Genomic DNA, 14,562 nt, shown 5'->3' on the forward strand with positions numbered 1-14,562 from the left:
CTGAAAGCTCCTGCCTTCATGGTAGCAGTTGTAGGTTTTGAGCAGGCTTAAGAGTTCTGACCTAAAACGACACAGACACACATGGACGCTTGGAGAGTGGAGAAGCTGCCCTCAGGCAAGGCATCGTTGATACCACGGACCTCACTTTCTTCATCCATCCGTAAAATAAATGTAGTAGCATACATCTTTGCCAACCATATCTACTCAACCCAGAGACCCAATTGTCCCACCACGACAGTTGACCTTTCCTCCCCCAGCCGCTTCTGTATCTCGGCCCTTGTGGGAATTGGGGGAGGAAGGTAGCGAAGGCAAAGGTGCTGAGAAGCAAGCAAAATTCTCACGCAGGTTCTCACCCCACAGGAAGCACTAGGGCATATGTGCACATTCACTATAGGATGTGTGTTCATGTTCACTATAGGATATGTGTGCATATTCACTATAGGATGTGTGTGCATGATCACTATAAGATGTGTGTGTATGATCACTATAGGGCGTGTGTGCATGTTCACTAGAGGGCCTGTGTACATGTTCACTATAAGATGTGTGTATATGTTCACTATAGGGTGTGTGTGTGTGTTCACTATAGGGCCTGTGTACATGTTCACTATAGGGCCTGTATGCATATTCACTACAGGGTGTGTGTGCGTGTTCACTATTGCCTATAAGCAGTCCTAACAGCCTTCTTGTGCTCTCCTGTGACCCTCTGCCTCTGGAGGCCTTGATGGCTTGGATTACCAGATGGCTCCCTGTCTGGACTGTCCAGAGGTAAGTCCTGGGGTGAGGGTGACAGGGCCCAAGCAGGCCACTCTGCTCAAACACTTTCTCCCAGTACGCTGGGAAGCGATCGTGCCCAAGGGATGGTCGGGACAAGGAAAATCAGCAGAACCATGGATCTAGGCTAGGGGGCTATGGGGTATGACACATGCAGGGGAGTTTTCAGCCTCCTAGCAGGTTGAAAGGGGGAAGAGGGCAGGTAAAGCTAACAGGTTATACTGACCAAACTGAGCATCCAGGATGCTTGTCCATAAATACAGAATCAGCGGGAGCTAGTACATTGGTGTGTGAAAAGCGTGTGCTAACTAACTAGAGTGTGCTCTAACTTCCTGACTGTGGTCCCTGGCTGGACCTCGATGCTCCATCACCTTCCCGGCAGCATCCCCAACCCCACTCACTACAGGAGAACAATGACATCCTGGGGTTTGGATAGGTGTGTCCTGTGCATGATGAGGAGACGGGGAACCAACAGGGGTAACCGTGTGTGACTGAGCAGCAGCGGTAAATGAGGATTCCCTGCTGCCTTTGTCCTGTGCCACAAATGTGCAAAGGCTGGGCACAAACATATTGGGAAATTCACAGCTATGTGAAGTCAATCAAGCCCAATCTTAGAAAGCATTCATACTTAGGACTCAAAATGCAAGATGAAATGAAAAAAAAGAACTTAAATGAAAAATGCTTCTCAGACTGGCAAGATGGCTGAGCAGGTAAAGGCACTTACTGCCAAACCTGGCAATCTGTGTGTGACCCGTGTGACCCCTGAGACCCACATGGTGGACGAAGGGAGTGATTCCCAAAGGTTGCTCTGGCAGGCACCCCTAACCCCCCCCACATGCTCTCTCTCTTCTCTCTCTCTCTCTCTCTCTCACACACACACACACACACTCTCTCTCTCTCTCTCACACACTCTCACACACACATACTCTCACACAAACACACACTCTCACACACACACACTCTCTCTCTCACACACACACACTCTCACACACACACACTCTCTCTCACACACACACACACTCTCACACACACACACTCTCTCACACACACTCTTTGACACACACACTCACACACACACTCTCAAATACACACACAAATAAATATGATAAAAATATGCTTTTCTTTGGTTCAGAGGAAATATTCCAAGTAGTTTTTATGAGACAGAGTAAATAAAAATAAGCAAAGTTAAAATATATCCATAAAGTACACTTTTTTTCTTTCATTAAAATCCATAACCGGAATTTTAAACCGTTTTAAACAGCAAGAGTTTCCATATAATTCTAGTTTGTCAACAATTACATACTGTCACTGTAGCCCTCCATGGCCACCGCCCTTGGTGCTGAAACCCATTTTTCAAAGAATATCTTGATCTACAAAGAGAGGCAGCCTCCCAACAAAAGGACCAACCACTGTCCCCAGGGCACAGCGTCACCTCTGAAGAGTTCTGGCACCAACACCCAGGCCTCCATGCAGGGAAGGCCATGGGTGGCTGCAGAGCTCCCCCCACCCCCACCCTGCATGCTCAAACATACTTCAGAATGTACTTGCTGTCGCTGACAGGAACATGAGAGCTGGAAGAGCAAGCTTCCTTCATCTTCAACTCTCGTCCTCAGACCCAGAGGTCACCTGTTGGAAAGATGACAAAGGATGTTGTCTTAGAGTTATTATTAATTAACACAAGTTGGGGAGGAAAACGTTTATTTGGTTCACACTTCCATATCACTGTTTATCATCAAGGGAAGTCAGGACAGACACTCAGGGCAGAAAGCTGGAGGCAGAAGCTGATGCAGAGGCCACGCAATGGTGCTACTTATTGGCTTGTTCATTAATCATGGCTTGCTCAGTTTTCTTTCTTATAGCACACAGGGCCACCAGCCCAAAAATAAGGCACCACCCACAATGGACTGGGACCTTCTCCATCAATCACTAATTAAGAAAATACCTTACAACTGGATCTTATGGAGGTATTTTCTCAATTAAAGTTCCCTCCTTTTAGATAACTTGTGTCAGGTTGACTAGCTAGGACAGGTGTGTGCTGATGGGGGAGCGGGAGGAGCCACATTCAGTGTTGTTCAGCCCCGATATCTTGGGCATGAGAACACTTATCCACCCTCTCACATCAGACCCATCCAAATGCAGGCTAAACTCGGAAGCATCAGGTTAAGAAGCTAGCCTGCCTGTCCCTCCAGAAAGCTCTACAGGATCTCCAAGACTCTAGATCAGCTCCTAAACATTTTGAGCCACGTACTCTTCTTATCTTAGGTGAACATTCTAGATGTTGGCTTCTTCTAGGCTTTTCTAGAGTCTTTCAAAGCCACTCTGGTCCTCTTTCTTCCTTTCCCACTGAGATGGGGTGGTGATCCCATCAATTGCTTTGGAGTCCATCCCTTGGGCCAGCTCTCCTGGGAGATTCATCTGTGTCTCACTTACTCCTTCTGGACTGCAAAGCAGTTCTGTGAATTGTCTAGTCCTTACAACACTATGACGCATTAACCAATATTCCCACATGAGTGGGAAAACAAGACAAAGGTGAAGCCAAAAACCAACCAATGAACAGCAGTAGGGTCCTCTTTAGACACAAGAGTCTGGATGGTTGATTCTGGTCTCTTAATTTTTCTATCCTATATGGCTCTTGGCAAATTCTTAACCTATGTTAAGGCTGGGTCCAGCCTTCAGGTTCTGTGGCAGACTCAAAATTCACGCTCTCTCTGTCTCCTTTCCACAGAAGCAAGAGGGCCTTCCTGCCTGCCCATACTGCTTTCATGGAATATGAAGTGCGAGATTGTTTCTCTATCCTTCTGGCTCCCTTTGAATCACAGTTATTATCCTGTATGGCATGTAGATATGTTATGGATTCCCCAGTGGTTTCCAAAGACTGTGAAAGTTCCCACACTCTGTGACTGAATGCCTGCCCAGCTTAGTGATAAACCTGGCTGGATTGTGGCCACAGCTTGTAAAGTTTTAGGTAAAAAAACAAATAAACAAAAAACCTCACATGGATTCTTTTTCTGTCAGAATGTTCATGGACAGAAGACTCATTTTTACCAGATCCTAATGACACAACACCTCACTATTTCTCAATGGGTGGAGAATTTGATCAGTTCATTTCTCCCTGGTGTGTCTGGCTAGAGAGCACAACTGTCTTTGGGGCATTTAATAACTACATTATTAAATCAAACAAGTAAAACAAGAGTGTTAAGTTCCTTAAACTCAAGCACTGATACCCTGTCAGCCGGTCTGATGACAGAGGTGGCTTGTAAGTGACTCTAACAGGTGCATGGAGTGTGCATGTGAGGGACATGGAGACTTTGTGCCTAGGCAGGAAGAAGTCGGATGGTTAGATTTCATCAGCTCCTCAGAATGGCATTCAGCTTAAAACTCTTCAGATATTTATTTCCACATTTTTCCACTTAATAATTTGAGACCATGGTTGCCCCAGTTATAGAAAGTAGAGACAGGTAGAAGTTACTGCTTCCTGGCTGAGGACCCTCACAAGGGGTGGGGGTGGGGCTTTCTATTTGCCAGGCAGTAAGATGAAGCCTAGCACACCCTCAGTACCAATGCAATCTCTACTCTTCAACCCCCTGACTCCTTGCCTATTACCCTCAAGATGGACATCACCCCTAAATGGCCGTTTGATGGCGGAAGCAGGAGAATTACTGTTGGCTGTGAGAAATGGGAGGACCTGGGGGAGACAGGTTTAGAGGCAACCTTAGAACTATCCCATCAACACAGCTTTGCCCACTGAGAAGCGAGCTCAGCCATGGCCTTCGGAGAAGCCAGGCCCTTTGCAGAGCAGGCTTTGGCCTACATTGTAAGGCAGCACTGCCCCAGCAGAGATCAGAGCTGGGGACTCCCTGTGTATTCTCGTTGGCCCAGCAACAGGGGTTTCAAAACAGAGCCTGGTTCCCTCTGCTTGGCTTGTTGAAAGGGTGGGTGAATTCCTGTTCTGGGTAGTTCCTTAAATGCTGCTGAGCAGAACTGTTTGGCCCTGTTTGGATAAGCAAAGACTGTCTCCTTCATTAAGCACCACTGAGTGACGGTGGTGGTGGGGTTTCGTCATACAGAGCCTTGCCTAAGTAGAAGGTCCTTTCGTACTCCTAGCCCTCACTCAGAGCCAGATTCCTCCCATCCCAGGCTCATCACCTGCTCATGAACCCTGATTCCCAACTCCTCATGGGTCCCAGCGGCGGCATCTGGGTACACAGGAGTTTGAGAACCACAGTCTTTGTCCCAGCCCCCACTGTTTTCACCAGGAGAAACACCGGCTGGGACCCCCCTATCCTAGACTGTATTTCACCTTCCCAGAGTGGCCTCGCTCCCCAGCAGTGAGGAAGAAATGCAGCCCTAACACCCTTGCATTTTGTCTCCCCAAGCAGCACATAGGAAGCATTCTGCCACCCTGGCAGTGAGGAAGAAATGCAGCCCTACACAGCCTCAGAGTGCTTGACACTCTGTCTTTTCAATAGCTTGTAAGGCACTAGGCACCAAAAGAGACTCTGCTCCGCCAGCACACAGGAGTGGAGCAAGCCCAGGCCAGGGTGGGGCAGAATTTCTGACCTGCCGCTTCTTCACTATTTATAATCCCATTTAATAAGTGATCCCTCTGGGGGCACCAGTGCAGTGTGTGTGTGTGTGTGTGTGTGTGTGTGTGTGTGTGTGTGTGTAAGGGGTGATGCTCTTCTGCCTCACACTTGTCTATGGCCCATTGTGGTGTGACAAAGTGAGTACAAGATTCATTGGCTCCCCCATGAGTCAGTCTTTCCAGAGCTGTACATACAGCAGTAATACAAAATGTAAGCCAGGCTCATTCCTGCAATCCCAAACTGTGACAGGAGGATCGCTGCAAATTGAAGTTCAACTTGAGCTCCAGAATGACATTATATCTAAGAAAGAAAAGCAAAAAAGGTAGCCGTGTCTAGAGATTAAAGGGCTGGCTTACTTTAGGGATATTTGTTACAGAGATCACAGGGAACTGGGGACACATTCCTCTTTTTAAAATGTAGATCTTCTGACTTGCTCATAGGAAACCAGAAACCTGGTTTGTTTGGTTTGGTTTGGATTGCTTTGTTTTTTTTCAAGATAGGGTTTCTTTACGAAGTTCTGGCTATCCCTGACTCTTTTTTTGTAGACCAGGCTAGAATTGAACTCACAGAGATCCGTCTGCCTTTGCCTCACAAGTGATGGGCTTAAAGGTGTGAGCCACGACGCCCAGCTGAAATCTGGGTTTTTATGGGTTGGTGTACCACCACTTAAAGTTTGGTGCTTTGGGCAGAAGCACTTGCTGCCTAAGAATAACTATGTAAAATGATTAGCAATCTTTCCCAGCTCCTTGACGGAGTCATGTTACCTTTCTGCTATAAAAAGGACATGTGTGGATCACGTTCTGGATGGCGCATTAACAACTGGTCTCCTGACGGCTACCCAGTCACTCCAGCACGAGTACACACACATAATTAGATCATTAAAAGTGAGGCTCTGTGTATGAGAGCAAATGAGCAGTATTTATCTCTCCAAACCAAGCAGGTCTACCCATTTTCATGAGAATGCCTACACAATTTGGTTTTTTAGAGGCTATCATGATTGGTACTCTTCTTTCTGACTTCTTCCTTTGCAAGTCTGCTATGGTTATATAGAAAATCTACTTCCCCACCCCCACCCACCCCCACTTTCTATCCCATTACTTTGCTGAGAGTATGTAAGTTCTGCGAGATTTCTGGAGACTCTTCAGGGTCTTTTAAGGACAGGGCCATGTTGCCTGCAAATGGGAATGACCGATCTTTCTAATCTTTATCACTTTTCTTTCTCTTTCTTCTCTTACTGTTCTATGACTTCAAATACTATATTTTGAATAAAAGAGGAGAAAGTCTTGCTCTAGATTTTACCGGAAATGCTTCCAATTTCCCCCTATTTAGTATAACGTTGGCTATAGGCTGGCCATCAAGGATTGAGCAACCTATGATTCACAATTATTTCACAACAATTAATGTTGTGAAAGTGGCTACATTACCGAAAACAATGCACACATTCAACACAAGCCTCATTCAGACCTCAATGGCATCCTTCACAAAACATAGAGAAAACAACTCTAACGCTGATACAGACCCAAAGAGTCAAAGTGATCCTTAGCAGAATGTGCAGTGGGTAAGGCATAAACACACCGAATCGTGTCACAGCCCACAGCCACCATACAGCAACAGCCGAGCAGATCTCAGATGCCTGAACAGAACCAATGACCCAGAAATAAAACACAGAGCTACAGCCAACGAAATTTTGATGACAGTGTCTATCAAACCACCCGCTGCAGAAAGACAGCCTACCTAGCAAATGTTCCAGGAAAGCCAAATCTCATGTGTAGGAGAATGAAACGAGACCTGAATGTGGGCTTGACGCTTTAAAACTGCTGGAGGAAAACAGGTAAAACACAAGTCCCATGAGCAAGGGTATCCTGAAAAGAATCCCAACAGCTTATGAAATAATTCCAAGAATGGACAGATGATGTTACATGAACAGACAATAGGGTGAAGGAACCCAGAGAGTGTGGGGAAAATCTCTATCAACCACAACGGATATCTAGAATACATAAAGAACCAAAAAAACCTTAAACACTGAAATCTGAGCCATCTAATCCACAAACAGAACCAGACTTGAAATAGGAAATACAAATGGCCAATAAATACTTGAAAAGGCATTCAAGATCCTTGGCCATTGGGAAAAATGCAAATTAAAGCAGTTGGAATGTCTGTCATCATGAAAACAAATACTGGCAAGAATGCGGGGCAAGGGGCCTCTTATTTCCCGCTGGTGGGAAAGGCAATCTGTGCACTCACAATGGAAATCAATATGGAGATTCAAGAAAGATGAAAAAGAACTAGCATATGGCCCAGCTATGCACTCATATGTATGTGCCCAAGGGGTTCTAAGTCAGCACACTTGTGAACGTTGTTGTTGTTGTTAAGAAAAAGAACCAGATCTGTCTATTGCCATAAACACACAGAGGTAAGAAAAAGATACAAAATGGATGGAACTGGAGATCATGATGTAAAGCAAATTAAGGCAGACTCAGAAAGACAGTTATCTCAGATTCTCTCAAGTAGGAAATCGAGATTTCAAATTGTGAACTCCAGTCCTCTGGAAGAGCAGTATACATGCTTAACCACTGGAACATCTCTCCAGGCCACATACACTTCTATTTTTAAAGAAAAAGAAGCAGTGACTACCTATTGCCATAGCCAGCTGGAAAGCCACATGTTCTAATGATGCAGTCACTACTGTGGTCAGCCCGGGTCCCTGGGGGATTCTGTGGACCAGAATCCTTGACCCACCCACAGTGGATTTGCATTTGGAAAGAGAAGCCATCTCTGCTGGATTAGCTAAGACACTGGTGTTTCGGGCATTTCTTACTGCAGCATAACCTATTCCAGACTGACTAACAAGGAGAAGTGTTCCATTAAATTTGTATACATTTAAATACATTTAGAAGATAGTACTAAGTACTCAGGAGGCAGAGTTGACAACAGCCAGCCCAGTCACATTTAAGTCCAGGCAGTAAAGGCTGCTTAGTAAATATGTGAGGGGGGGAAGGGGGGGAAGAGGGCACAGGGGAAAGAGGAGGGGGGGAGAAGAAAGGGGGAGAGGAGAGAGAGAGAGGAGAGAGGGGAAAGAGGGGAGAGAAGAGAGAGGGAAGAGAGGGGAGAGAGGGGAAAGAGAGGGGGAGACGAGAGGGGGAGGGAAAGAGAGAGAGGAAGAAGAGAAAAGAGAAGAGAAGAGAAGAGAAGAGGAGGGGAGGGGAGGGGAGGGGAGGGGAGGGGAGGGGAGGGGAGGGGAGGGGAGGGGAGGGGAGGGGAGGGGGTAGGGAGAAACAATAATCAGAGAGAAAGGGAGGAGACCAAATGGAGCACACACTTGCAAGACAGGTATGGGACTAGTTTGTGGCATCTGACTCATGGCCTGCCTTAGTTTACAGTATCTCTACTCTCCCTCAGAAGGAGAATCCGTCCTCTCTTTTACTTCACAGTAGAAGCATTTGCACGTAGAATTTCCTTTAAGTTAAGCAGTGTAGCAGAAAGGCCTTCTTCCTCAGGGCTGGGAGCTACTAAGACCTGGGTGACTGCAGATGCCTCCTCTCCGAGCCTCGACTTTTCCATCTCTACAATAAGAATATTGCTCTCTATTGGCTTTGGCATTTCCTCAGGTGCAGTGCTCTTATTCAAATAGAAAATAAGCAGAGACTGCTGTGGTTGACAGTAAGGCAGTTGACAGCGCTCGTCCACTAGAGCAGGGAGCACTAGAGCAGGGAGCACTAGAGCAGGGAGCACTAGAGCACAGAGCGATGGCTTAGTGCTTGTTCTCCCCGTTTTCCCTCAGCAGGTTCCTGAGGACACAGCATCAGCTACTCAGAGGAGACAGGATGGAAGCCAGGAAGCCAGCCTGGGAAGACCCTGGTTTCTTACAAGGTAAACAGAGAAGCTTGGCAGGGGAAGAGTATGGCACAGCATCCTGGGAGGATCTCAGGATGCAGTGAGGGGAGGAGTCGGGGGAGGAGTCGAGGGAGGAGTTGGGGGAGGAGTGGAGGCTAAGGAGGACCATTCAGGACCATTCAGCAAAATAGGCTCTTGCAATTACAGGTTGCAACCACAGGCAATAGGTCTCATGGGGGAGGGGCGTAGGGCCCTTAGAAAACAGCGTCTGTACTGGAACAACTTTATTGTTTATTAATGATTTAGTTGTTGTCATCAGCTCCACGGCCTTCAGTGAGTCACCTGGCTTCCCTGGATGTCAAACACGTCCTCCCTGAGTGGTACCTCATACTCCATCCCCACTGAGCTCCAGAATGTCCCACAGACGCCCCCCTCCGCCCCCATTTGTTTAGCTCGCCTAGCAGAAGTGAAGATATTCTAGAGATACGTTGCGTCTTTCAATCTGCCTATGGGGCTATTTAAACAAATGGGAATTTCCCCAGAAAGCACATGCTGGGAGAAGGAAAAGGGGAAGCAGGGGGGAATGCATCTCTCAGAGATTTCACAACCTTACAGGGCCAAACTGAAGCCCAGATAAGGCTGGGTCAAAGGAGGGCAGGGCCACACCTTAAGAAGGGCATAGCCCTGACCCTCTGATTTCACTGTACTTCAGGACCCTGGGGTAAAATGGACTTGTGGGGTTCTCTGGCTTTTGTTGTCCCTCCTCCCAATGTGGTCACATTGAATAAATCTCCTTTTTCCTGTTTTTTTTTCTCCTTTCTCTCTCTCTCTCTTTTTTTTAAAGACAGGGTTTCTCTGTGTAGCCCTGGCTGTCCTAGAACTCCCTCTGCAGAGCAGGCTGGCATCAGACTCAAGAGATCTGCCTGCCTCTGCCTTCCGAGTGTCAGGATTAAAGGCGTGCGCCAGCTCAGTTTTCCACTTTCAGTTTGGGTCTTTGAATGTGTGTACTGAGGTGGGCGGCCACAGCTGAGTAGGGGCCCAGGTTCTGACTAAGGGTTCAGTAACCAGTGAGCACGGGTTTGCCTTTAAGATTCCTCACTGGGCTGATTGGAGTCTGCTGTCACTTACTCTCAAGCTCACAGTGTCTCAGTGAGTTGCAGTATACCTAAGGGGTGACTTAGAGACTATTGCTGTCAGGGAGAGCTTGAAGAGGGAGAACATCCACTCCTGAGGAAGCAGAGTGGAGCACTCTCTTGAACCGTCTTCCTTAGTGCTGAAACGCCCTATTCCCTGGGCAGGGTGTCCAAACACAAGCATCTCCAATGGCCTACTTTCATTCTTTTGCAATAAAAATCCACAATCATAATCTTATCTGGAACCCAGTGCTCAGAGAGATGATCCTTGGTAGAAATAGATGAAGAGAGGCCTGGCCTGCCACCCAGGCAAGTCAGAAGCAGCCCCTGATAGAACCAGACAGACTGCTAACTCAGCAGGGCCGCCCCCTCCCCCAGCAGCCTTTGTCCAGGTCCTGCTCGCCCCCTACAGCCCAGCAGGCACAGCCCAGGCCTCTGAGCTCACTTCTCTGGCAGATAGATGCTCTCTCTGCCCCTCAGAGGAGCCTCAGGCAGTGTGGCATACCTGGCTACCTTCCCTCTATGAACAGACAATGGGTGAGTTGTCCAGACTTTCTGCTTCAGCGACCGCTCTGTTCTGCCAGCATGGGGAGGCAGCGACAGCTGGCACACAGCCTGCTGTGGAGTGACAAAGGCCACAGAAGCTTTCACAACTCCTAGGTCCGGGGCCCTTTTCCTTTTCTTTCCACAGAAGGCCAGATTCTGGTTCTTTACATCACTATGGGATCTAGTCCCTCTGGATCGGCTGCAGAAGGAACAAGGGGTTGGCTACCACGGGGGCGGAATACTCAGGACATGAGAACTTGAGTGCACCTAACAGCCTTTTATGATGAGCCTATGGGCAGCCTGCTTTGCAGTCTGTAGAGGGCCCTTCCCAAACTGTGGTGACAGTACTGTCCTCACTTGGCAATATGGGCAATGGGTCAACATCTAAAGTAAAATGTAAGTTGGTCAGTGAGACCAGACAGCTTGGCCATCTCTGCTCTCACCTGTCCTGGTACGCACGATTCGTTGATGCGAACCAATTAAGACATAAAGCAGCTTGAGCGGCAATAAAAAGGGGACAGGGACAGGCACAGCCAAAGGCCTCCAGCAGGCCAGAAGGGAGGCAGATGCAGGCTACACTGCCCTGTACAACTGGGAAGCCTGTGCCCCCTGCTCCTAATGCTGGGGACAGGAGTCCAGACACTGAAAACAGTGAGCCTCTAAAAGACCGTTTCAGCACCTGTCAGCCCTCACAGAGCCGGGGCTTCCCCAGAGAGCAGCCAGCTGTCTGCTGAGGGGATCCGGCTGGACACAGGCTGTCTGTCCTTAGTTGTACAGCCACCTAGATAGCCTGCTGCTTAGGCATAAACAGCAGGCAGCCACTTAGCAGCTGCCGCCCTCTCCCGCTGTTCAGTTGTAATGGCCTCTCTTCTCCCCTCCCCTGACATTACCCACCTCTGGCTCAGCCACACCCCTCCTGCTCCTGTCCAAGGCTGCTCAGTCCCACCAGCTGGGAAAGCCCTGAGAGGTTGTGTACCCTGCCAGCTGGAGGTGATGGAGATCCAGGGAGGTCTGACAAAGCACAGCCATCACAATCTCCACTCCTACCAGGGCGACTCCCCTAGCCAGGCCACCTCTGCCATGTGACCCCTATGGTCCTGGTGACCTTATATGAACCCTCTCTGCCATGTAGGCTTCCTTGGCAATGTTTCCCTTTCTCTGAAGATACAGGTCCTTGTCCTTGTCCCCTCTGCAGCCATCTCTCCTCCCTGTGACTCGCTGGGTTAAATTGCAGCCCAGAGGCAGGGTCCCACCCACACACCTGCAGGACAGATTGCTGGTTTCTGCTGTTGCCCTCCAGTGTTCTTTCCCGTAAGCTGAGGTAATAAAGTAATTTCCAACCCTCCCTCTCCCCCTCATACAATATACTCATATTTCCTGTCCCCGCATCCCCTCCACTCCAATCCAGGCTCACTCCCTACCTATGGAAGAGACATTCATGGAGACAGGAATCCTCCCAGCTATGGTATGGGGGCCAAATGGATACTCAGTTTGCCTGGGTCCAGGAGTGCAGCCCAGCTGAGCAGCCCCCCTGACTACTTGGTACTGGCTGCCAGGTTGTTCTCAACACTGTAATATCTGCCACACGCATGCGACCTTTGGCCTAGTCTGTGCACCATGTGCAGATGCTGGGAGAGGTTTCTCTGGAGACCAGTTGCTATGTCTTAGAATCCCTTGGGACATGGATCCCTTTGAAAACATAACACCATCATCCCCGAACAAGAAAAATGGGTGAGTGTGACTGTGCATGCATACACACACACACACACACACACACACACACACACACGAGAGGGAGAGAAGGGGAGAGAGAGAGAGAGAGAGAGAGAGAGAGAGAGAGAGAGAGAGAGAGAGAGAAGCGTGAGTGAATGAGGATGATCAGGATGCCTGAGTCCAGTTGCCCTGGATCCCAGGCTGAGAATGTCTGCTGCAGTGACTCTGAGAACCATGCTGGCTGAGATTTTCTTTGTCACTGACTTGGTGTGTGACCTCAACTGTTGTGCCACCTCTAGGCCTTGAGTTAGCTAGTTGTAGTGGCAGCTGGTATAGAGTGTCCCTGGGGCAACTAGGGGACTATATCACAGCCCATCTTCGCTACCGAAGGTCAAGCAAGGGGGTGGCAGGGCTCCAATCCTATCTCAGGGTTTGTCCCAGGGGAAATCCCATAGGCAGGAAGGAGATTCGGGGAACTACAAGTTTGGGGAAACAGCAAAAGCTTTAGGCCTGCAGCGACTTCCTAGTGCTGATAGCTTACTTTTAAACAGTTTCAAGGGCTGGTGAGGAGGCTCTATGAGTAAAGCGCTTGCTGCCAAAGCCTCAGGACCTAAGTTTAATCCTCAAAAGTCACAGGAAAGCGGACGGGGAGAAACGACTGATGCCACAGAGTTGTCTTGCACACAGCCACTATGACCCACAGGTACACATGTACATGCGCTCTCTCTCTCTCTCTCTCTCTCTCTCTCTCTCTCTCTCTCTCTCTCTGGTGTGTGAGTGAGTGTGCATCTGTCTGTTTCTCAATAATAAGTAAGTAAGTAAGTAAGTAAATAAATAAATAAATAAAGACAATTTCAAGCATTTTCTTCGACATACTTTTAGGTTAAACAACCCAGCCTCCCCAAAGGTCTGGGCTCAAAGCTTACCCTGACTGCATTGTATGACCCTGTCAAATCCTTTCTATTTTCAATCTGGAGTTCATCACCAGTTTAAACAACTATGACCCTAGGACTTCATCCACAATAAACACTGTCGACATTGGGCTTCAGGCTCCAGAGAGATAGTGAGGTGCCGGAGATCTCAAAGAAGAGAACGGGCCCCAAAGAATCAGGAGACAGGTGGAGTTTAGCCCTGAAACTATACGTGAGTGGCATATTGTGTAGCCCTTTGGTTATGGCCCACCGCACCAACAGCGACGGAGAAACAAGTGTCTGGATGAGTAATCATCCTAGCGTTGGCTTTCCAGCTGTAAAATCTTAAGGTCTTGCTGAAACCCTCTTCCCGCCTCTAAGATCGTGTTTCTAGGAAGCTGGCTGAGAGGAGGATGAGGTGAGCACAAGTGTAGCCGGCCGTTGGATTCACGTGCCCTGCTAAGATTTTGCCCGGAAAGTACCTTATCTAGGAGATGTTAGGCGCCTTGCCACCCTCAGCCCTTGGCTGGAAGCCCGCAGTGCGCCAGGCTGGCAGGGGGAGGAGACTCGCGCACTGCGGCTGGGGGTGCAAGTGCTCAGGCTCTAGCGCCCTGCCTGATCGCGGCCCCAGGGTCGAAGGTAGGGTGCTCCAAGGATGCCCACTACCTTTGCAGTCTGAGCATCACTCACCGTTCAGTCATCGCGCGGTCCAGAGGCCACCAGCAAGAGAGGTCGCGTGCACTAGAATTGTGCCTGCACGGACTCAAGAGCCCTGCATCTGCTGCAGGGATCAAGTCCGTCCCAGCCCACCCTAGACACACCTCCTCCCGCCCCCGAACACGCCCCTCTCCGCCCTGGACACGCCCCTTCTCTCTGGTCAACTGCTTTGCCTATCAGCCCATCTCTTCCTTCTAGGGTGCTTGGTACTGATGCCCCTCAAGTAGACCCCGAGCATTTGCTCACTTGTTCGATCTTTACGGACACCACTAAGCGCTTCGCGCATCACTTAAGTCCCCAATCCTCGAGGGCACCCCAGGACGCAAAGAGAAAGCAGTAGGAGTGGGTCCC

The 14,562-nt window shown here is 48.8% G+C and overlaps 1 protein-coding gene across 1 annotated transcript in view; it reads right to left on the reverse strand.

Moving 5' to 3' along the window:
• Nucleotides 1–14,297, reverse strand: part of Rassf4 (Ras association (RalGDS/AF-6) domain family member 4) — a 40,829-nt gene extending 26,532 nt beyond the window's left edge. The window contains exons 1-3 of the mRNA NM_178045.4: nt 14,185–14,297; nt 2,304–2,397; nt 1–61 (exon numbers count right to left, since the gene is read on the reverse strand). The exon at nt 1–61 is cut by the window's left edge and continues 15 nt beyond it. Of these exons, the coding sequence (NP_835146.3) occupies nt 1–61; nt 2,304–2,365 (123 nt within the window). The 5' untranslated portion in view covers nt 2,366–2,397; nt 14,185–14,297. The remainder of the gene's footprint in view (nt 62–2,303; nt 2,398–14,184) is intronic.
• Between the last annotated feature and the right edge of the window lie 265 nt (nt 14,298–14,562).

The sequence above is a fragment of the Mus musculus genome, chromosome 6 (assembly GCF_000001635.26).
Source record: "Mus musculus strain C57BL/6J chromosome 6, GRCm38.p6 C57BL/6J".
In the NCBI taxonomy this organism is placed as follows: domain Eukaryota; kingdom Metazoa; phylum Chordata; class Mammalia; order Rodentia; family Muridae; genus Mus; species Mus musculus.